Below are 23,966 nucleotides of genomic sequence, written 5' to 3' on the forward strand. Positions count from 1 at the left end.
CGGCTGTACGGCTCCTGTACGGAATCCGTACAGCAGGTACGGAATCCGTACTTGAGTGTGCGCGCTGCGCGCTCTGGTCCCGCACAGCCTAGTGCTGTGCACAGGCTGATCCTGCGCACCCTGCGCAAGCTAGCAGCTAGCAGCTGCTATGCAAAAAAGCCCGCGCCCGAACTGCGCCCGTGACCACGCCTTGATCTGCTGCCCCGCAGCACTGCCCCACACCCTGCCTTCGCAATGCGCTGCCGCCCTGCAGCCTGCGCCGCCGTACTGCCTTCGCGATGCCGCCCTGCAGCCTGCGCCGCCGTACTGTCTTCGCGATGCCGCCCTGCACCACAGTTCGCTGCTCGAGCTCCGTCCGTACGGTTGTACGGACGCCGTACAGCCGTACGGATCTGTCCGTACGGTGGGTGCAGTTGAGGGTGGGCTAGGAAGGAAGGGTAGGCTAGGGAGTGAAGAGAGGTTAGGCTCTGATACCAGTTGAGAGGGGAAGTAGAGTGAAGTTGAAAGGGGAGCAAGAGAGAGTGAGTGTGAGAGAGACACACTATTGCGGGTGTGAAGTGATGAGTGAGCCACACCACAAACTCACTTAAGTTTTATTAGGATTAGGTTTACCCTATGACTGTCTTAAGACAGTCATAGGTGTCCTATCTTTAATTCTTTAATATAAGGGTTGGCAATGTGCCTTTAACCCCAACAATTAACACATATAAAACTCTTTAATTATGATCAAATAAATGGTCAACTATACTTTGACTTAGGATATTTACATTGTGGTGACATCCCCTCGGCTTCTATTCAGTTGACCTCAATTGAAAAGCTTCCTTGTAAACATCCAAAAGCTGTGGATGATCGGATAACATGTCTTCGTCCATCCACTTGGCATCTAATGCCGTATAATTCTTGAATTTTACAAGATACTTGTAAAATTGCTTACCCTGAGGGCCTTTACGTACAGTATGGTTCATAATTTTATCTGGCTAAAGGACTTCCTCCAGCTCATCCACTTTTGGTGGATCCTCTGATACTGGTTCTGTAGGCTCTGGTCCCTGGAATTTTTTTAGAAGACTCACATGGAATGCATTGTGAATCCTCCAATGCTCTGGCAATGCTAATCTGTATGCAACCTCATTTATTCTTTCTGTAACCCTGAAAGGGCCATAGTATCTGAAAGATAACTTTGCATACACTTTCTGTTTGCCTTTAAACTTGCGGAGCCTAGCTTTTTCAAACCTCAAAAGTACCCAATCCCCTTCCTTGAGATCTAACTGTCTCCTATGCTTATCTACAGCTCTTTTATGTTTCTCTTGAGACCTTTCAATTGCTGTTTGGACTTAGCTGTAAGCTGTCTGGAGGTCTCTCACAAACTGATCAGCTGCAAATATTTCATCTTTGGTCCTCAATATAGGTGGCAAAATCACCTTCCCATATATGACCTCAAAAGGGGCTTTCCCTGTAGAGCTATGTACTGTATTATTGTAAGCAAACTCTACTAACGGTAGATACTTTTCCCAGTCTGAACTTTGGTCACCCACGTAGCATTTTAGCATATCCAAAATTGTAGAATTTGCTACTTCACTCTGATAAACCTTCTGTAGTAAGAACACAGGCCTAGGAAACTTCGAACTTCATGCACAATTTTCAGCTCTGGCCATTCCTGAATGGCACGGATCTTCGCTGGATCCATTTGTATCCCATTCTTGGATATTATATGCCCCAGATAGTGGATTTCTTCCAAGAAGAATTCACTTTTCTTGCTGTTTGCATAGAGCTGATGATTTCTCAGCTCTTGAAACACTATAGCAAGATGTTCTCTGTGCTCTTCTTCTGTCTTAGAAAAAACTAAGATATCATCAAAGAAAGTACCCGTAAAATGCCTGTACTTCCGGAAGATGCGATCCATCATTCTATTGAATGTGGCTGGAGCATTTGTCAACCCAAAAGGCATCACTAAGTATTCATACAACCCGAATGTAGTGCGGAATGCTGTCTTGTGCACATCCTGAGGCTGTATCCTCACTTGGTGATAGCCACTCTTTAAGTCTATCCTGCTGAAAACTGAAGCTCCATTTAATTGATCCAGGACATCATCAATACGCGGAATAGGGAATCTATTCTTGATGGTCATTTTGTTCAGTGCACGATAATCGACGCACATATGGAATGAACCATCTTTCTTCTGTACTAACAGTACAGGGGAACAAAAAGGAGACAAGCTGGGCTGAATCAAACCTTTGGACAGCAAATCTTGTACCTGGGCCATAATCTCCTCTCTCTGAGTCGCACTGACTCTATAAGGTGGTCTGTTTGGTGGCTCACTACCAGGCATTAACTCTATCTGATGATCTTCTGGTCTCTCTGGGGGTAACTCCCCTGGCAAAGTATCAGAAAAGCAATCTTTAAAGTTTATAAGAAACTGAAACTTATCTTTGTCTGCATCATTCATTTCAGCATGCATTTCATTCCCTTTTTCTTTTACAAAAACCATGTACACAGAAATTGCAGACTTTATTACTTTACCACATGAAACATCAGATACAATGGGGATAGTGTCCCCTTTATTCCTGGCAATTAAACGCTGATTTTTCCCCCTATGCACAAACTCCAGCACTCTTTCAGAAAGAGTCAACTTCACTGCCTTGCGGTGAAACCAAGGCATTCCCAAAACTACATCATAATGTTTTAGTGGAGAAATGAAGAAGTCTTCCTGATCCACATAACTCTGAACATGAAGACGGAGCTTCCCTATCAAGGGAGTAACTGGCACAGGATTCCCACAGAACATTTGATCGGCATCCAAAGCCCTGCCTAACTCCTCCGTCTTTATTCCCAGCCTCAGGGCTAGATCCTCTGATATGAAATTATCAGTAGCCCCTGGATCAAATAAAATTAGCGCTTGCTAGTCTCTAACTTTGCCCCATGATAGCAGCAATTCTCGTTCTTCTGGGTTCAAAGCATGGCCCAGTATGTCAAGAATTCCCCCCGCCATTGGCTTTTGCGGTCCTCGTGGCTTCTCTGCCTCTTTTCCCTTCGAAGTTGAAGGCTTTTCTGGGCACTGGGCAGCCACATGCCCCTCTTTGCCGCACCTGAAGCATTTCCCATCTCTACGGAATTCCACTATCTGTTCAGGGGTGAATAGAGATTTGCCCTTATAAGTTCTTGAAAACTGAGTACCCCTCGGCTTCTGAGGCTGAAACCCTTTCTTTTCAGCCTTGGGGTACTCTTTCTTTTCTGATTTTGGAAAATCAGTTTTCTTTTTATCAGCACGTCCTGCATGCAAGGATGGCACTGTAGATGGATCTTGTAGCGGCACAAGGCTAGCTACTGAAGCTGAATGCATAAGGTCTTGAATATTCTTTGCCCCCAAAGCATTCACTACTGCCTGAATTCTTGGAGTGAGACCTGCTCTGTACTTTCTCATTTGGGTGCCTTTGGAGATCTTTTTGAAAGGTGCACCCTGCAAATAAGCATCCCAAAACTTTTGGTTGTCCAATATAACCGACTCGCTACTGAAAGACAGCCATTACCACTCACAAAAGACAGTAATTGTGCTTTCATAAGCTCTCCCTCACTCCCTCTCTCTGAAGATGCACTAGGGCCCAGGACAAAACGTCGGGCTGGACCCCCCCGAAGGTTTTTATTCATGAGAGAAAATTTGTTACAGAAGTTCAGCGTAGAGCTGTCTGGTAACCTCTACATTTCAAAACGTGAAAAATCCACTTTATTACAAGAGCTTCAAGCTCAATTCAAATTGGCAACATGCCACTTGTCTAAAATCTAAACTAAGTCCTATTACATGCCACTAAAGGCCATTCTGGAGTCTTCAAAGCTCTCGGTCACACGAACCGCCTCCTAAATGCTTGTCAGGCTCCCGTTACGCTTAGGAAAAATAATTCTTCCTAGTACCTGCAACAATTAATTAAAGCGCACCACCATGGCACCCATTAATTGTTAGCGCTTTGCATGCAAATAGCACACTGTGGACTAATTCTAGTCACGGTGGGCGTCCCCACTGAACACATGTGCACACCTAACAAATATAAAAATATATATTTATTCTCTGGTTGACCGGAGTCAACACTCTTGATTATAATTAAGGAGCTTTGACCAAGGGTCGAGGCACCTTAATTATAGCCAAGTCTCTCCAACCGAAGTTGGCACATCTTGGTTAACCGGGGTTAACCCTCTTGGCGCATGCCAAGTCTTGTTGACCGAAGTCAACACTCTCTGACCGTAGTCAGGTTTACTTGACTAGAGTCAAGTATCTTTGACCGTAGTCAATCCTTTGACCATTAAAATAACTCTTTGACCATAATTAACACATATAAAACTCTTTAATTATGATCAAATAAATGGTCAACTATACTTTGACTTAGGATATTTACATTGTGGTGACAGGCCAACCAGCCCTATATAAGGGCCCTAGCCAGGCCCTTTTGTGCTGCTGCTAGGCTGCCCTTTGTTGCTGCTGGAGACCCTGCTGCAAACTATATACCTGCCCATAGACCCCCGCTATGCTGCGCCATGTTGCAGCCCTTTGCTGGCGCCATGTCCTGCCCGTACTCCTTCCATACACCGCCCTGCAGCAGCCCGCACAGATCCGTACAGTGGCTGACATCACCGCACCTTGATTCCTTGATGGAGATGCTGTGCAGATCTGCTTTGCTCTGTCCTTGACAGTCACCTGGCCATTCTCTGCCAAATCTGCCCTCGAGGCAAGCTTCCTTCTGCCAGGTACTCTCCTTTCTTTGTGTGAGGTGCTGCCCATGTGGCAGCCCCCTCCCTCTTTCTTTTCCTAGGTTCACCCCCCCATGCTCTCCTCATATGGGGGGCTTACAGATGGGGAGGTGACCATTCCAACACTTCCTCCCTAGCCTATCTCCCTCTCTCTCTCACACAGCATGTTTCTAACATGGTATGAGAGCAGGTTAGTCCTGCCCTAGTCAGCCCTGCAACGTCATCATCATATCCAGCCCTAACCCTAATCTGCCTATGTAGTCTCCTTCTGCAACGTCATCATCATATCCAGCCCTAACCCTAATCTGCCTATGTAGTCTCCTTCTCTCAGCCGCCTCATTTTCGCTTCATTTTGCCTTCTTCTTTCAGCTGCTCCTACCCGACTAGAGTTTCTGCACAGCCTGCTGCCTCTTGTTCTATAGCCTGCTATATCCATTGCCGCTTCCTCTTTCATAGCCAGGCGCCTTCATCTAAGTTTCTCTGGAGCATTAGGCAGCTTGATTACCTGCTGGTCGGCAGCTTTTGCAAGGAACGCCAGCACGTGTGGTTTCCAAGGCCGTTTTGGAGCTCTTCGTTGCCAATTTTAGGGTTCCTAAGCTGCTGCAGCATAGCCAACCACCTCTGAGGACATTTCCGATCTATTCTGAGGCTGCTGCTGCATAACCGCCTTCAATAGAGGCATTTTGCCTTCAGCACATATACCTCAGCTGTTTTCTGCATCAGAGACCTGCTACAGCACCTGCTTTTGCACTTCGGAGTGCCCTGGTGAGCCATTTTGAAGACTTCAGATCAGGAGTTTGTTATTGTGTTTTGAAGCCCGAGACCAGCCCATTCCTTTGCTGGTTCTTCGTCTCAGCTTGCCCACCTTCACCAAGGCATTTGCCATCATGACTTCATTGTCTTCTAGTTCCTTGCTCGTGGAGAAGTTCAAGGGGGAAGGTTATCCCACATGGCAAACCAAGATGCAGTTGCTCCTTATGTGTGAAGGAGTTTGGGATGTTGAGGATGACAAAGTTGATACACTTGATCGGCAACAACGCAAGCTTTGGAAGCAGCAAAATGCAAAAGCTATTGCCCTCATTGGTCTTTGCTTGGCCAACTCTCTCATCCATCATGTGGACTTCAAGTCAACAACTAAGGAGATTTGGGATCGCCTTGAGAAAGTCTTTTTGAAGCTCAAGTTCTATGATTTGAAAATGGAAGAGTGATGAGTTGTGTCACCACAATGTAAATATCCTAAGTCAAAGTACAATTGACCATTTATCTAATCATAATTAAAGAGTTTTCATATGTGTTAATTATGGTCAAAGAGTTCTTTTAATGGTCAAAGAATTGACTACGGTCAAAGATACTTGACTCTAGTCAAGTAAACCTGAATTCGGTCGGGGAGACTTGGTTTATTACCAAGAGGGTTAACTGCGGTTAACCAGAGAACTACAGAGCTGACTACGGTCAAAGAGTGTTGACTTCGGTCAACGAGACTTGGCATGCGCCAAGCGGGTTAACTACGATTAACCAAGTTGTGCCAACTTTGGTTGGAGAGACTTGACTATAATTAAGGCACCTCGACCCTTGGTCAAAGCCTCTTAATTATAATCAAGAGCGTTGACTTCGGTCAACCAGAGAATAAATATATATTTTTATATTTGTTATATGTGCACATGTGTTCAGTGGGGACGCCCACCGTGACTAGAATTAGTCCATAGTGTGTTATTTGCATGCAAAGCGCTAACAATTAATGGGTGCCATGGTGGTGCACTTTAATTAATTGTTGCAGGTACTAGGAAGAGTTATTTTCCTAAGTGCTACGGGAGCCTAACAAGAGTCTAGGAGGCGGTTCGCGTGACCAAGTGCTTCGAAGACTCCAGAGTTGCCCTTAGTGGCATGTAATTAGGAAAGTAATGTAGAGTTTGACAAGTGGCTTATTGCCAAGAAAGGGAGCCTAAGAGCTCATGTAATAATTCATTCACGTTTTGGAATTGGTAGACACAGCTTCCACGCTGAATTCTAGTACTCAATTTTCTCTCAAGTAATAAAAACCTTCAGGGGGGTCCAGCCCAACGATTGTCCTGGGCCCTAAGTGTATCTATTGAGAGAGGGAGAGAGGGAGAAAAAATGAGAGTGTCTTTACTGTCTTTTACGAAGGAGGATTTCATTGGTATCAGAGCTCAGATTAAGCCCTTTCTTAAGAGGCTGATGATCCAAGTGCTGGAAATGCCTCTCGAGATGATAGGTCAACGCTCCCTCTAACGCTTGGAAGATCTACAGTGTGTTTTGGTGCGATGGTGAATTAGTAGTGCTACGAGGACACGTTAATCCTCAGTGCAAGCGTCTGGTGAATTAGCGCAGGTCCAAATCATCCGATGGGATCTGTGAATTGGGACATTTTCCGTTTGATTTTCTGAACGTTCTAGCGTTCATAGGCTAAGCAACCGCTGGATTACAATGGAAGAGGTCCCGTGACTACGAATGGTGGAACCTCTCCAACGAATTGACGGAAAGACTTCCACGGGAATTCCCTGTCAGATTTCGTCAGCCAGCGACGTCTTCTGTGTGTCTTAGTATACATGGCGACTTAGGCAGGTGAAATTGACGAAAGCACTAAGGTGTTGAGTGATGGCGGATGCCCGGGATGGTCAGGCGCACGCAGAGAACATTCCGCAACGGATTATCCAAAAGGCGCGACACGCGACGTCAGTGAGCCAGCCAAGGTCTAAACCTTAGGCTGAGGTGGCTGCCAGCGTGACAGCCAAGGTGACGTGGCACTGAGGATACCAAATGCTGACGTGGCGCTGACACATGCGAGCTGATGTGGCAGTGTACAGATCAGATGCTGATGTGGCAGTACACATGGCAGCCAGCTCAGATGCTGATGTGGCACTGACATGTGGCAGACAAGTGGCCAACCCGTGGTTAGTGTAACTCTGGTTAGTTAACCCCGTTCAGAGGTCCAGTTAGATGACCCAACCAGACCAATCTGATCACTGTAACCAGACCAATCTGGTCACTGTGACCAGTCCAGTTAGTCCAGTTGTAGACTAACCAAACCAAAATCAGTCAGTCTGGTTAGAGTAACAAGTAGTTACCCATCTGGTTACTGTCACCCAAAAAAGAAAAAAGACAGTTGCAGAGACAGTTTCTGCTAGCAGTTTTCACCTATCTGAAAGAATATTTACTGTCAGAAAAGCAGCAGAAACACAGTAAAATCAGAGATTTGCAGAAAAAGAATATGCATGCCTTTGTGCTCAGGAAAAGGGAATCAGAGGCATACTCAGTGCTTTTTGCAGCAGCCAGAAGAGGGGCAATATAGTTGTTGATGCCTTGGCAACTTTGTGGGTATATGCCTTGAGTTGACAGCCTAGTACTGGCACAAGTTGTGAATGCAAGACATCTCTTGTTGAGGTAATTTTTCTCTTTGAAAAGCAAAGGTTGCGCGCATCAGTTGCATACACAGTGTGTGTGAGAAACTTGCAGATCTCAGACGAGTTGTAAGAAAATGGCTCAATCTCCTATCCAATGGGATTCACAAGATAGGGATGCACATCCAAGACAAAGAAGTGTGCAGCAAAATCAGCAAGAATTTGAGCAGATGGTACGCACTCGTATGCAAGAGATGGAAAATCTCAGAAGGGATCCAAGAGCTCAACATTTGTTTCAAGTAGAAAATGTGCCTAATGCAACTTATGATGTGCCAATGCCAGAGGCACACTCTCGTGTACAGCCAGAGAGAGAGAGAGATCTCATAGGGGACGGTCTCATAGCAGGAAGAGATCAAGGCGTCATCACCGATCTCCCAGTCCTTCACCGTCTACCTCGAGGTCGACTTCTATATCTTCTTCTTTATCAGATAAACCATCCAGGAAAAGAAGGAAACACTAGAAGTCTAGGAAGAGTAAGTCTTCCAAAGAGACCAAGGAATTCAAAGAGGGAGGTAAATCTGTCAAGTATATGACCTATAATGGACAATATGGTCATACAGACAAAGCATTGCAGTTCATCAGGCAATTTGATGCTGCATTCGGTAACAAAAAAGTTTTCAGAATCCTCCAAGTTAAGAATGGTTAGTTTGCACTTGACAGCGACAGCTAATGCATGGTGGAGTGAACAGACCACAGATGGGTCAGCCCCAAAGAGGTGGAAGGACTTTAAGAAAGCCTTCTACCAACAATTTATGCCTAAACAGTTTAGAGATCATGTTCTTCAAGATTGGGAAGGACAGTTTGCATATGGATGCAGGAGATACAGTGGATGTGTACAACCAAAAGTTTTGGGATGCTTATTTGCAGGTTGCACCTTTCAAGAAGATCTCCAAAGAACCCAAATGAGAAAGTATAGAGCAGGTCTCAGTCCAAGAATTCAGGCAGTAGTGAATGCTTTGGGGGCAAAGAACATTCAAGACCTTATGCATTCAGCTTTAGTAGCTAGTATTGTGCCATTACAAGATCCATCCACGGTACTATCCTTGCATGCAAGACGTGCTGAAAGAAAGAGAACTGATTTTTCAAAATCAGAAAAGAAAAGAGTATCCCAAGGTTGAAAAGAAAGGGTTTCAACCTCAGAAGCCGAGGGGTACTCAGTTTTCAAAGTCATATAAAGGCAAATCCCCATTCACTCCTGAACAGATAGCTGAATTCCGCAGAGATGGGAAATGCTTTAAATGTGGGAAAGAGGGGCATATGGCTGCCCAATGCCCTGAGAAGCCTTCGGGTTCTAAGGAGCAGAAAAAGCCACAAGTACCATCGAGGCCAATGGTGGGAGCAATCCCAGATGTTTTGGGGAGTACCTCAGACCCAAAGGAAAAAGAGCTTTTGCTATCATGAGGAAAGATAAGAGATCAGCAAGCATTAATCCTATTTGATCCAGGGTCTACAGACAATTTCAATCTGAAGATTTAGCCTTGAGATTAAGGATAAAAACTGAAGAGCTAGGCAGAGCTCTTGATGCTGATCAAATGTTCCAAGGGAATCCAGTGCAAGTTACTCCTTTGATTGGAAAGCTTCGTGTCCATGTGCAGAGCTATGTAGATCAGGAGGACTTCTTAATTTCTCCTCTCAAGCAGCATGATGTTGTACTTGGTACACCGTGGTTCCATCGAAAGGAAGTAACAATAGAATACCCTGAGAGGGTGCTGAGTTTTATCCATAGGGAGAAAGACTAGCATTTAGTTGCCAGGAATAAAGGGGAGACTATCCCCATTGTATCTAATATTACATGTGGTAAAGCAATAAAGTTTGCAATTTTTGCGTACATGATTTTTGTAAAAGAAAAAGAGAATGATATGCATGCTGAAATGAATGATGCAGACAAAGATAGATTTCAGTTTCTTGTAAACTTTAAAGATTGCTTTTTTGATGCTTTGACATGGGAGTTACCCCCAGAGAGACCAGAAGATCATCAGATAGAGTTAATGCCTGGTAGTGAGCCACCAAATAGACCACCTTATAGAGTTAGTGCGACTCAGAGAGAGGAGATTATGGCTCAGGTGCAGGACTTGTTGTCCAAAGGATTGATTCAGCCCAGCTCGTCTCCTTTTTGCTCACCAGTACTTCTAGTACAAAAGAAAGATGGTTCTTTTCGAATGTGCATTGATTATCGTGCATTGAATAAGATGACCATCAAAAATAGATTTCCGATACCACGCATAGATGATGTGCTTGACCAGCTCAAAGAAGCGACAGTTTTCAGCAGGATAGACTTGAAGAGTGGCTATCATCAAGTCAGGATACAACCACAAGATGTGCATAAGACAACTTTTCGCACTACATTCGAGTTGTATGAATACTTAGTGATGCCTTTTGGGTTGACAAATGCTCCAGCCACATTCAATAGAATGATGGATCGCATCTTCCAAAAGTACAAGCATTTCACGGGTACTTTCTTTGATGATATCCTAGTCTTTTCAAAGACAGAAGAAGAACAGGGAACATCTTGCTTTGGTATTTCAAGAACTTCGAAATCATCAACTTTTTGCCAATAGCAAGAAAAGTGAATTCTTTTTGGAAGAGATCCACTGTCTGGGGCATATAATATCCAAGAATGGGATACAGATGGACCCTGCAAAGATCCGAGCCATCCAAGAATGGCCTGAGTTGAAAACTGTGCATGAAGTCCGTAGTTTTTTGGGACTTTGCTCCTACTATAGGAGATTAATCAGGCATTTTGCTGATATCGCAGCTCCATTACATGACCTTACTAAGAAAAATGCAGCCTTCACATGGGGAATATCACAAAAGAAAGCATTCAATACACTCAAGGAGAAGTTGACTACACTCAAGGAGAAGTTGACTATTGTCATGTGCACGGATTGGTATCTGACGTGTACTAGGTACACAGGACTAGCTCAGGTTAGCCTGGGGAGGCTTAGAGCTAGGCAGGCTTAATTCTCGGGTTGAGTGGCAAGGGTACGAACTATTTATAGGTCTTCGCTATTTTTGGCGCCGGGGCCCGAGTCTATAAAAGAGGCCCAGGGGGTTCAGTTCTCGGTGTGCAGTTGGGAGCAAGTCTCGTTCCCAGGTGCTAGGTCTGATCCTGGATTGAGTCGCGGACGCGCGCCTGCATCTTAGCGTAGCCCAAGGCCCAGTGGCAGATCCGGGGCTTCACAGCGCCACCTGGTGGTATGGGACACCAGGCTGGTTTGGATCTGATTGGGAGTTCGTGCCAGTAGCTCAGCTCGTGGCTCGGAGGGGACATCTTCTGATTCGGGATCACATCCCGTAGATGTCACGGTTGGGTGGTGAGCAGCCTGCTCAGATCTGATGTTATGTGTGGTTGTTTTGCATATCAGGGGTTTCAGGAGTGCTGGGACGTGTCAGTTGGTATCAGAGCCAGCTCCTAAGGTAGGAACTTCTGACGCGAAAATTTTGACGGATTTCTCTTCCAGGTATGCCCTAAATTTCGAAATTTCCTGCTGCGTTTTTGCTGGCTACCTGGGATAGAAGGGGTGAAGAGATATCTGGAGAAGAATAGGAGAGAGAGAAAATCGAAATTTCTGAAGGGCTCTGAGAGAAGTCTAGAGGGTGGAGAAATAGAGCAGAAAAGTAGGAGAGATGTGCAGGAATAGGACAGCAAGGGAGACGGGGATGCAGTGCTTAGGAAGGGGCGGAGTAGACGGGGCAAGTAGAGGCTTGACAGCCTGTGCAACAGGCTGTCAACAGTCTGCGCAATAGGCTGACTACAGCCTGCACAACAGGCTGCGAACAGCCTGCGCCTAGGGCTGCGTGCAGCCTGCGCAGGGGGGGTTGCTTTTTCCGAAAAAGCACCCCTCCAAAGCTGGAGGGGCTTGGCCTTTTTTGGAAGCTCGGCTTCCAAATAAGGCTGCCCTGCACCCTATATAGGTGGGGGCAGGGTACTAACCTACCCACAAGCAGCCTAGATCTTCGAGCCTCTACCTCGATTTCTGTGCCAGCCAGCCAGCCAGCCTCGTCCGTACATCGCCTGCGTCAGCATCGCCCTGCCTCGAGCAGTCTCCCGCATCTGCCCCTGCTTGCGTCAGCCCTGCGCAGCCTTCGAAGGCCCTGCAACAGCCGTACAGCCTGTACGGACTGTTTTCGCCAGCCCCTGTACCTGCTGCTGCACCGATTTGTGACTGCGCCAGTATCTGCAGAACTGTACGGACGCCGTACAGTTACGTCTGCACTGTACGGCCTCCGTCAGCCCTTGTACGGCCTACGTCAGCAGCCGTACAGGCCACGTCAGCAACCGTACGGCCTGCGTCAGCAGACCGTACAGCTACTACAGCAGCACGCGCATCCGGCTTGCGGGTTCGGGGAGGCTCCGGGACTCACGGGCTTCTGATTCGCCGGGTTTCAGCATCTCCTTCCGTCTGCATCATTCGGGACGGTTTTCTTCTGCTCCATCCTCCTCTGTGCTTCGTTTCAGTCAGTTATTTCTCTCAGTTCGTATTCAAATCAGATTTCAGCCATGTCTAATGCTCCAAATCCCGAGTTCACCATGGGAGAGCAGGACTTGGATTACACTCCTGTGGGAGAGGAGGATCAGGGTCTCTATGACGACCTGATAACTAAAAAAGCCTTCAGTGAATTTACGACTGCTCTTGATGGAAAATTCGAGCAGGTCAATGCTAATCAATCGGGGTTGGCACAGCAACTCCAGGGGATACAAGCAACTCTTACTCTTCTGGCTAGCACTGTACAGGCACTCACGCATGTGGATGCCATGGCTTCGGTGCTAGGCCCGAATATAACTCCAGATCCTTTTCCAGGTGACCAAAAGTCAAGAACAAAGGAGGTAGTTGACACTTGGTTGCACAAGTGGCAGGTACACTTCCAATTAAAGATTCAGCTTGCAGCAGGATTTATGTCAGGAAAAGCCTTGCTTTGGTGGAAAGAACTCCAACCTAAACCTGATACTTGGACAGATTTTGAGGGCATCTTCAGGAAGGAGTTCCTGAAGAAGGAAGATGACTACGATATCGTCGGCAAGCTCAAGGCCCTCGATATGTCAAAATTGAATTTGACCTTTGAAGTTTATCTTCAAAGATTTAGGGATCTGCAAACCAGGGCCACTAAAATGGATCCAGTAACCTTGTTAGGTTTCTTCGTGGATGGTTTGCCAGACTCCTATAAGTTGCAGATAAAGAACAACAAGTGCACAACATTGCAGGAGGCCATGACATATGCGCGCATATATGATGATACCATGGCCGGTACCAAGGCAACCACAGTTACCGAAACGAGTGGAAAGAACAAACGCAAGTTCTTTCAGCATGCGACTGGTATTGGGGAGACGAAGTCTACGGACAACGCCTCCAGGAAAAGCTTAACTCCAGCAAAGAATGGTAAGGCCCGTTTCCTTCGCACTCTCAGGCTCAAGAAAGAGGGCCGATGTTTCTACTGCGAGGAGCGGGGCCACACAAAGAATGAGTGTCCTAAGCGGAAGAACCAAAAATTGGTGCTAGGACCGAAGCTCCAGGCGGGTCCACGTACCGCAGCCAAGGGAGCCAACCAAGTCACGATGACAGGTATTTCAGTAAATGTCATTACCTGCCCCCTTTCTTGTAATTGTACCTTTAATACTTCATTGTTTGGTTCCAATGATCTTTTCCGAGTTTATGGAGAAGTTAGGGACCAACAGGTTCACATTCTCTTTGATCCGGGCAGCTCTCACAATTTTGTTAATTACAAATTTGTGCAGAAGATGGGGCTGTCCACAGTACCTAGCGACCACACCTACGAGGTGCAGCTTCCAGCTGGGAAGCAGTTTTGGGATCGCAAGGTTGAAGCGCTTCCCATCCGGATTCAAGCCTACACGGGAGCTCTCACATGTTATGTTATGCATCTAGAGCATGTAGACTTGTTGATCGGGATAGAGTGGTTTAAAACCCACAATATTCAGATCGGATGGACGAAGCATACGCTTTCTTTTGTAGACAAGGACACCCAATTTTGTATTCAGTGTGATCAAATCCCCCCTTCTCAGGGGCCTATTGTATCTGCGATGCAGCTTCGGAATATATTAAACAATTCTCATTATGATGTCTATCAGTGTGTTTTGATTCCACTTTCTTCATTTGTTGTTTCGGTAGTTAACAAAAATGAATTAAGTGTGTTTGAACACCGTGAATTGAGAATGTTGTTAGATAATTTTAAGGACGTCTTCCCAGCTCAACTGCCGGTAGGTTTACCTCCAGAACGGGCAGTAGATCATCGCATAGACTTAGTCCCATGGGCTCAACCTATCAGTGTACCACCTTATAGGATGAGCCAGGTAGAGGAGGATGAGTTAGCTATCCAGCTTCAGGATTACCTGAATATGGGCTATATCCGCCCAAGTAAATCACCTTGGGGTGCACCTGTCCTCTTAAGAAAGAAGAAAGATTCTTCCTGGAGAATGTGTATAGATTATAAACGATTAAATAAAGTCACAATTAAGAACCGCTATCCTTTACCTCGTTCTGATGATTTGATAGACCGTTTGGCCGGAGCGAAGTATTTCACTAAGATTGATTTGCGTACCGGTTATCATCAAATCCGTATCTATGCTAAACACATAGATAGGACCGCATTCCGGACTAGGTATGGTCATTACGAGTTCCTCGTATTACCTTTTGGTTTGACCAATGCTCCTGCTACTTTTCAGCAGATGATGAACGATTTGTTCAGGGATTTTCTGGGCAAATTTGTTGTAGTGTTCTTAGATGATATCTTGGTATATAGTAAAACGCTTAAGGATCATATAGGACACCTTCGGGTTGTCTTACTTGTTCTAAGACAGCATAAGCTTTATGCCAAGATGAGTAAATGTGACTTCTTTATGAAGGAGATCATTTACTTAGGACACAAGATTTCTTCTGAAGGTATTAGCATTGATCTGGATCGTATCCAGAAGGTTTTAGAATGGCCTATCCCTCAGACTGTGAAACAACTTCGTTCTTTCCTAGGATTTACGGTATTTCTTCGGAAGTCAGTGCGTGATTATTCACATATCACGGCACCCTTGACCAACATATTGAAAGGTCGTGGACGCAGGTCTACTCAGCCGATCCCTTGGAATGATGCAATGAACAAGGCTTTTGAAACCTTGAAGTTTTCTATCAAGGAAGCACCCGTTCTTGCATTACCCGATCCTACCCGGCCTTATGTTTTAGAGGCCGATGCGAGTGATTATGCGATTGGGGCAGCTCTATTCCAAGAGGGCAGACCTGTAGCTTTCGAGAGTAAGAAGCTAGACGACACTCAATATCGTTGGCCCACACTTGAGAAGGAACTTTATGCTGTAGTGTATGCTCTCAAGGTTTGGAGACACTACTTGTATGGTTCAAAGTTCCTTGTATTGACTGATCACCAGTCAATTAAGTATGTGTGTGATGGATCAGAATTGAGAGGAAGGAAAGCTAGATGGGCAGAGCTAATGCAGGATTTTGATTTCGAAATACGTTATCGTAAGGGTTCGTTGAATAGTGTGGCGGATGCCTTAAGTCGAGTTAAGTTTGTAAATGCTTTGTCATTTACGGAAATATCCTCAGACCTATTTCAATCCCTGAGAGGGCTATACGCAACTGATAGTCATTTCAGTTCTTATTGGCAGAGAGTCCAGGATGGGAATTCCATGGTTGACCAGGACTCAGGGATTGTGCCACCTAGGATACAGGCGGCGGGAGGTCATGATTAGGAACGGCTTGCTGTTCCAGAATGAAAAGATTTGTGTATCTGATGTTCTGGACCTTAAATCCAAGATTCTCTGGGAGTGTCATGATGCTCCTAGTGCGGGACATCCAGGTATACATAGGACTCTGTCTCTTGTGAAGCATACCTTTTATTGGCCTAAGATGCGTGCATTTATAGAGAACTATGTGGTAGGTTGCCGGGTTTGTCAGGTTACTAAGGCTGAACGCCTTAGAAGCGCGGGCTTATTACAGCCATTTCAGATTCCAGGTAATAAATGGGAAAGTATTTCCATGGATTTTATTACTGGTTTACCTCGAACGCGCAAGGGTCATGACTCTATTTGGGTCATAGTCGACCGTTTGACAAAAATGGCTAGATTCTTACCTACAAGAACAACTATTTCAGCTGTTCAGTTGGCTCACGAGTTTGTGGACCACTTGTTCAAGCTGTATGGTTTGCCATCTGACATAGTCAGTGACAGGGACTCAAAGTTTACAAGTAACTTTTGGACACTTGTATTTGAGAAGTTAGAAACTACTCTAAGTATGAGTTCCTCAGATCATGCACAATCTGATGGCAGTACAGAAAAGGTCAACCAGTTGGTTGAAGACATGCTTCGGGCATATGTATCTAAGAGACAGTCTTCATGGGAAGATTATCTACCTATGATTGAATTTGCTTACAACAGTGCAAAGCATACTAGTACAAGTTACAGTCCTTTTATGCTTATGTACGGGTTTCAACCTAAGTCACCAGTTATGGTTAGATTAAAAGGGATTCAAAATGATGCTGCTAAGAATTTCTTGCTAGATATGCAGGAAATGTTGCAGTTTGCCAAGGAGTCTATTAGAAGTGCCCAAGATCGGGACAGATTTTATGCTAATAGACATCGTTCACCTAGAGAGTTCTCTGAAGGAACGATGGTATATTTACGAATTCCTAAGGAATCCAAGAGCCTAAGTACTGGTTTGGTTCCGAAATTATCCCCCAGATACTGTGGTCCTTTCAAAGTCATTAAAAGAATTGGACCAGTTGCATATCGACTAGAATTGCCTCCTGATGTTAAAGTACATGTCAGTAGACTGAAAGAAGTATTGGGTGCAGATGATCAACTTGTTTCTCCTCATGAGATTATAGAAGTTACAGATTTAACTTTTATTCCTCACGAACCTGAGTGTATTCTTGAATTTCGTCAAAGACAGATTCGAAATCATACTATCACGGAATACAAGATTAAGTGGAAGGATCGTGTTGAGGAGGATGCAACATGGGAGACATTACAAAACCTCCAAAGAACATTTCCAGATTTCTTAGCGAACTCAGGAGTGAGTTCTTAGAGGAGGGGGAGTATGTCATGTGCACGGATTGGTATCTGACGTGTACTAGGTACACAGGACTAGCTCAGGTTAGCCTGGGGAGGCTTAGAGCTAGGCAGGCTTGATTCTCGGGTTGAGTGGCAAGGGTACGAACTATTTATAGGTCTTCGCTATTTTTGGCGCCGGGGCCCGAGTCTATAAAAGAGGCCCAGGGGGTTCAGTTCTCGATGTGCAGTTGGGAGCAAGTCTCGTTCCCAGGTGCTAGGTCTGATCCTGGATTGAGTCGCGAACGCACGCCTGCATCTTAGCGTAGCCCAAGGCCCAGTGGCAGATCCGGGGCTTCACAGCGCCACCTGGTGGTATGGGACACCAGGCTGGTTTGGATCTGATTGGGAGTTCGTGCCAATAGCTCAGCTCGTGGCTCGGAGGGGACATCTTCTGAATCGGGATCACATCCCGTAGATGTCACGGTTGGGTGGTGAGCAGCCTGCTCAGATCTGATGTTGTGTGTGGTTGTTTTGCAGATCAGGGGTTTCAGGAGTGCTGGGACGTGTCAACTATAGAGCCTATTCTTGTAGTCCCGGATCTTTATCAACCTTTTGATGTTGATTGCGATGCTTGTGGAGAGTGTGTTGGGGCTGCATTACATCAAAATAGACATGTAGTAGCATACGAGAGCCGAAGATTGCGTGATGCTGAAAGATATCTGGGAATCTATGAAAAAGAATTGTTGGCTGTAGTTCATGTTGTGAACACATGGAAGCATTATCTTTTGGGTGCAGATTTTACTGTTAAAACAGATCACCAAAGTCTGAGATATTTTCTAACTCAGACAAAACTTTCCGAGAAGCATATGAAATGGGCAAATATGCTATCAATGTATCATTTTCAGATTGTCCATACCCCAAGAATTCGAAACAGAGTGGCAGATGCCTTGTCCCAAAGACCCCAGGTCAACAATGTGACTATTGCTTATCATCAGGACCTGGAAGGCATGAGGGAGCAATATGCTAATGATGCAGATTTTGGCGAGATTTTACAGGAAATGCAAGAGGGGCAGTCCACCAGTCACTATTCCCTCAAAGATGGGTATCTAATGAAAGATGACTGCCTATGCATCACCCAAGAGATGAGGAAGAGATTTTGGAGGAATGCCATGCACCTGCCTATGCTGGACATAGAGGAATTACAGCAACAACTCTAGCACTAGAGGTATTTCTTTTGGCCAGGGATGCGGAAAGATATACATCAGTTTGTTACTGAATGCCTTACGTGTCAGAAAGTGAAGTATGATAGACGGAAGGCACCTGGCCTACTTATGCCTCTTCCCATGCCTCAGGCACCAGGGAAAGTATTACAATGGACTTCATTTTTTATTTGCCAAGATCAAAGTCAGGAAATGATGGGGATTTGGACTATCATTGATAGATTCAGCAAGCAAGCTCATTTCATTCCGGTTCGCAAAACCATAAAGGCAGATCATATGGCTAAGCTTTTCATGGCACAAATCTTTAAACATCATGGTATGCCCAAGTCCATTGTCAGTGATCGAGATCCCAGAATGACCAGTCTATTCTGGAGAGCTTTATTTGATAATATGGGGACGAATCTGAATTTTTCTTCTACTTTCCATCCCCAGACAGATGGTCAAAGTGAAGTAGCAAATTCTACAGCATTGGATATGCTGAAATGCTACGTGGGTGACCAAGGTTCAAACTGGGAAAAGTACCTACCATTGGTAGAGTTTGCTTACAATAATACAGTACACAGCTCTACAAAGAAAGCCCCCTTTGAGGTCATCTATGGAAAGGTGATTCTGCCACCTATCCTGAGGACCAAGGATGAAATATTTGCAGCTGATCAGTTTGTGAGAGACCTCAAGACAGCTTACAGCCAAGTCTGGACAGCAATTGAAAAGTCTCAAGAGAAGCATAAAAGAGTTGCAGATAAGCATAGAAGACAGTTAGATCTCAAGGAAGGGGATTAGGTACTTTTGAAGTTCGAGAAAGCTAGGCTCCGTAAGTTTAAAGGCAAACAGAAAGTGTATGCAAAGTTATCTCCCAGGTACTATGGCCCTTTCAGGGTTACAGAAAGAATAAATGAGATTGCATACAGGTTGGCATTGCCAAAGCATTGGAGGATTCACAATGCATTCCATGTGAGTCTTCTAAAGAAATTCCAGGGGCCAAAGCCTACAGAGCCAATATTAGAGGATCCACTAGAAGAAGAAGAAGAAGAAGAAGAATATATTATCGTCCTATGAAGACCAACAATCGGCCTATGGGACCTGAAACAATACAAAACCTTACATACATAAAGACTCCTCCCTCAAAGGGGAGGGTAATAAGAGAAACTACCTTTATGTCTAAGTGAGTTTCTGTGCTTGAAAAGCTTAGATACAAATGTTCCTAAAGCTGAGGGTGACGCCTTATGTAGCAAATCAGCCAGTCTGTTATGTCCCTCAAGAAGAGAGCTGAACTTTTTCCTAATGTGTGCATAGTAAGGGCATATCATTACCATGTGTTCTTCTGTTTCTGGCATACCCTGGTCACATAATTGGCATATTCTGCTCCCTCTTGGCATGTCTTTCCATCCTCCTATTTCAATTTGTAGCTGGTGTGATCGGGTGCAAAGTGAAGCCAAAGCCCTCCGCTTATGCATTGCCATAGGTGTGCAAATGTACTTCTGCGTGGCTGACTCCTCTGCCGTAGAAGTGGATGAGTTGGAGGAGGTCCTTCAGCCAGAACAGATTGTGTACCATACTGTACGCAAAGGCCCGCAAGGCAAGGAGTTTTACAAGTATCATATAAAATTCAAGAATTATACAGCATTAGATGCCAAGTGGATGGATGAAGACATGTTGTCCGATCATCCACAGCTTTTGGATGTTTACAAGGAAGCTTTTCAGCTGAGGTCAACTGAATAGAAGCCAAGGGGATGTCACCACAATGTAAATATCCTAGGTCAAAGTACAGTTGACCATTTATCTAATCATAATTAAAGAGTTTTCATATGTGTTAATTATGGTTAAAGAGTTCTTTTAATGGTCAAAGAATTGACTACGGTCAAAGATACTTAACTCTAGTCAAGTAAACCTGACTTCGATCGGGGAGACTTGGTTTATTACCAAGAGGGTTAACTACGGTTAACCAGAGAACTACAGAGCTGACTACGGTCAGAGAGTGTTGACTTCGATCAACGAGACTTGGCATGCGCCAAGAGGGTTAACTACGGTTAACCAAGATAAGCCAACTTCGGTTGGAGAGACTTGACTATAATTAAGGCGCCTCGACCCTTGGTCAAAGCCTCTTAATTATAATCAAGAGCGTTGACTTCGGTCAACCAAAGAATAAACATATATTTTTATATTTGTTATGTGTGCATATGTGTTCAGTGGGAAAGCCCACCATGACTAGAATTAGTCCACAGTGTGTTATTTGCATGCAAAGCGCTAACAATTAATGGGTGCCATGGTGGTGCGCTTTAATTAATTGTTGCATGTACTAGGAAGAGTTATTTTCCTAAGCGCTACGGGAGCCTAACAAGAGTCTAGGAGGCGGTTCGCGTGACCAAGTGCTTTGAAGACTCCAGAGTTGCCCTTAGTGGCACGTAATTAGGAAAGTAATGTAGAGTTTGACAAGTGGCTTGTTGCCAAGAAAGGGAGCCTAAGAGCTCATGTAATAATTCATTCACGTTTTGGAATTGGTAGACACAGCTTCCACGCTGAACTCTTATACTCAGTTTTCTCTCAAGTAATAAAAACCTTCGGGGGGGTCCAGCTCGACGATTGTCCTGGGCCCTAGGGTATCAGTTGAGAGAGGGAGAGAGGGAGAGAAAATGAGAGTGTCTTTGTTGTCTTTTACGAAGGAGGATTTCAAGTTGAGTGATCATCTAGCAAGGTTTCAATCTCTTGTTCAACAACTCTTAAGTTTGAAAAGCGCGCCTGATGATGAAGATAAGATGGTTGTCCTTGTGAAGGGTATGCAAGGGATATCACGCTTTGAGCAAGCTCTTGAAGTTCTACGCCTTGCCACTACCACGTTTGATGATATGGTGGCCCTACTCATTGAGAAGGACCGTCGTAATAAGGAAGCCACTCTTGCCTCTCCTGGTGATCAAGCCTTTGCTTCCACAAGCAAATGGAAGACCAACAAGAATATTGAGTCAATAAGAGGTACTCTGCCCTAGGTTGTCCCCAAAATTTAAGGTATTGTCTTTTACTTTGGTATGATGGTATTGCCCACCCAGTTCAGAGTAAGGGGGGGTGACGAGTGATGGTTTGCCCTTGCCGGTCGCAAGCTGACTGAGAAGCCACTATCACACAGGAGGTGATGGATAGTTGGACTTGCTCTTTGCAGTATTGCAGTGGAGGGGGGATCGGTCTACTCCTTGTGTGTTGAGTCTCACACTCTTTGCTATGAAGGGGGGTGTTGGAGATATCATAGCCAAAGAGTGTGAGAGATGTGATGTGTGATGTGTTGTACTAGGAGATCTAGTACTAGTTCATGTGTGAGTGCCAATTGTCACTTGGAGCTAGTGTGTGAGTGTGTAGCCTATAAAGGCTAATACTTCACTTGTCATTTGATACTTGATAAATGAATATGAGCCTTTCTATTATGTTTTCATTTGGGTATCATTTCCTTCCTCCCTAGCCTATCTCCTTCTCTCTCTAAAACACACCATGTTTCTGACAATTATATCACGTCCTTAATGGTGTGGTTTAAGGATCCTTATCTCCCATCTATGCTAATTTACTTCATTGTGAGTTCCTTCACCGAGATAAGTTTTACTCCATGAAAAGTCAAACTAATCTAGGAAAACCATGTTCTTAGGCTCTGACAGAAGTCCTTAGTTGACACTCAATTAAACAAAACATGTTTGGTCATCTACTTCATTCAAGAATATCTAGTACATAATGGTTACTTGTTGTGAAAAAACACAGTACCATTGTTAATAAGTAAGTCAAATATACCTAGATGAATCCAGGAATATTCCCAAGCTCATCCTCTAAAAACACAACATAGTGCAGTTTCAATCTAACGATAGTCACTCATAAGATTGAAAACCATAAACTCCATCACGCATCGCAGGGACTAGCTACTATGACATCCCCACTGACGTCATCAGCACCCAACAGTGGGTATAGACCATAGTATAAAAATATGCTCTCACACATACAAATCCACACACCCCCACATACTTGAGCATCCTTTTATACAAAGTCTTCATACTGAGTTTCTATCGGCACTGCGGAGGTGAAGGGCAAACACAGCCATGACGAATGACGAAGGCTAGCACTAAAGGAGAAGGCTAGCAATAAGTAAGTCAAACTTTAAAATTTTAAAAAAAACACCTTAAATCTTTACTCACATTGAAAATTTACAAAGTTCACTCTAAATTTAATTTCAATAAATACCAATAAGAGCAATGTTCTTTCAAGCTCCTCTTAATAGTTTTGGTGAAGAGAAGGAACCCACCGTGAATAGAAATAGTCACACCTTCTTGATTTGTGCTGTCAATCGCGACTCTGCCACCACCACCTCCAGCCCAACCAGCACCTCCGGAAGCACTAATTTTCCCAGTGCCATTCCTGCATTCAATAAGAACTCAATCCCCTTCACAAAAAACACCCCAAAAAAACATACCATAGAGAGACACTACATGCATGCTCTCTCTCTCTCTCTCTCTCTCTCTCTCTCTCTCTCTCTCTCACACACACACACATCATCATCATCATCATCATCATCATCATCATCATCATCATCATCATCATCATCATCTTATTCTTTGCTCCTTGCAAACCATGATCTTTGTCTTGAACTGAGCTGTCCGGAGTTTGTTTTATGGTTGTTCCCTTGTCTGCTAGCTCCCCACGCCTTGCTCTCTCGCTCTCCTCTCCCCTTGCACTCCCCTTACCTATTAGCGCTGCCCTGCCCATAGCGCCCCCCTCACCTCAACTCCCATTACCCAGCCCGCTTCCCCACTTTCAGCTCTCGCCTCTCTCATCTGGCTGTTTTCCCGGCCCGTGCCCATGAGCCCGCCTTGCTTCGCCCTTAGTCGCTCTCTCCTTGCCCTTCCTCCCTAGTGCACATTGCTACTCCCTCAAACCCCCCCGCCCCGATCTTCTTGTTTCATACAATCCCAAGAAAGGCCCTAGACCGCTCAACCTTCTCATCCCAAGAAGAATGGGGGGGGATAACAATGGGCCCTCCCCCCTTCCGTAACTAAAGGGAAATCAAGAAAACAACAAAGAACACCACAGCACCATCGCAAAAGGAGAGAAAGGAGACGCAACTCAAAACAACCACCGAAACTAGAGAGATCGATGATGTCAACTACAGCGGTTTGCAAATGGATAGCATGGTTCTCAACATCTTAGTCTCCTCATGCCTTGGCACATACTTCTTGAAGGCTGTAGACACAGGGAAGTGCGTGTTAGCACTACAGGAGAGGTTATCTTTCAGCACATCCGCGACGCTATTACTGAGGTGGGTCCTGAGAATGAGGTCTAGGTCATAACAGATAATGCAAGTAACTGTTTGAGGATCGGTGAGCTTGTTGAGCAAGAGTTTCCATCCATTGTATGGACACCTTGTGCTTCACATTGCCTAGATCTCGTCATGGAGGACATAGGCAAGCTTCCATGGATTGCTACTACCATTACCTCCTTTAAGAAGAAGCCAAAGGCATTGGCTATTTTCAGAGAGCATAGTATGCTTGATATCATTCGGCCATCGAAGACACGCTTTGCCTATATGCACATTGTGTAGGGGAATCTTCTTGCCATACA

At 45.0% G+C, this 23,966-nt stretch overlaps 1 protein-coding gene across 1 annotated transcript in view; it reads right to left on the reverse strand.

Annotated features, from left to right (window-relative positions):
- The window catches only part of LOC147885004 (ephrin type-B receptor), a 95,774-nt gene that overhangs the window by 66,621 nt on the left and 5,187 nt on the right, over window positions 1-23,966 (reverse strand). Inside the window, exon 3 of the mRNA XM_087397902.1 lies at window positions 22,654-22,766. Coding sequence (XP_087254028.1) covers window positions 22,654-22,766 — 113 coding nt within the window. The remainder of the gene's footprint in view (window positions 1-22,653; window positions 22,767-23,966) is intronic.

This window comes from Dipteris shenzhenensis, chromosome 26 (genome assembly GCF_047967505.1).
Source record: "Dipteris shenzhenensis isolate YYH24624 ecotype China chromosome 26, Dip_SZ_1.0, whole genome shotgun sequence".
In the NCBI taxonomy this organism is placed as follows: Eukaryota; Viridiplantae; Streptophyta; class Polypodiopsida; order Gleicheniales; family Dipteridaceae; genus Dipteris; species Dipteris shenzhenensis.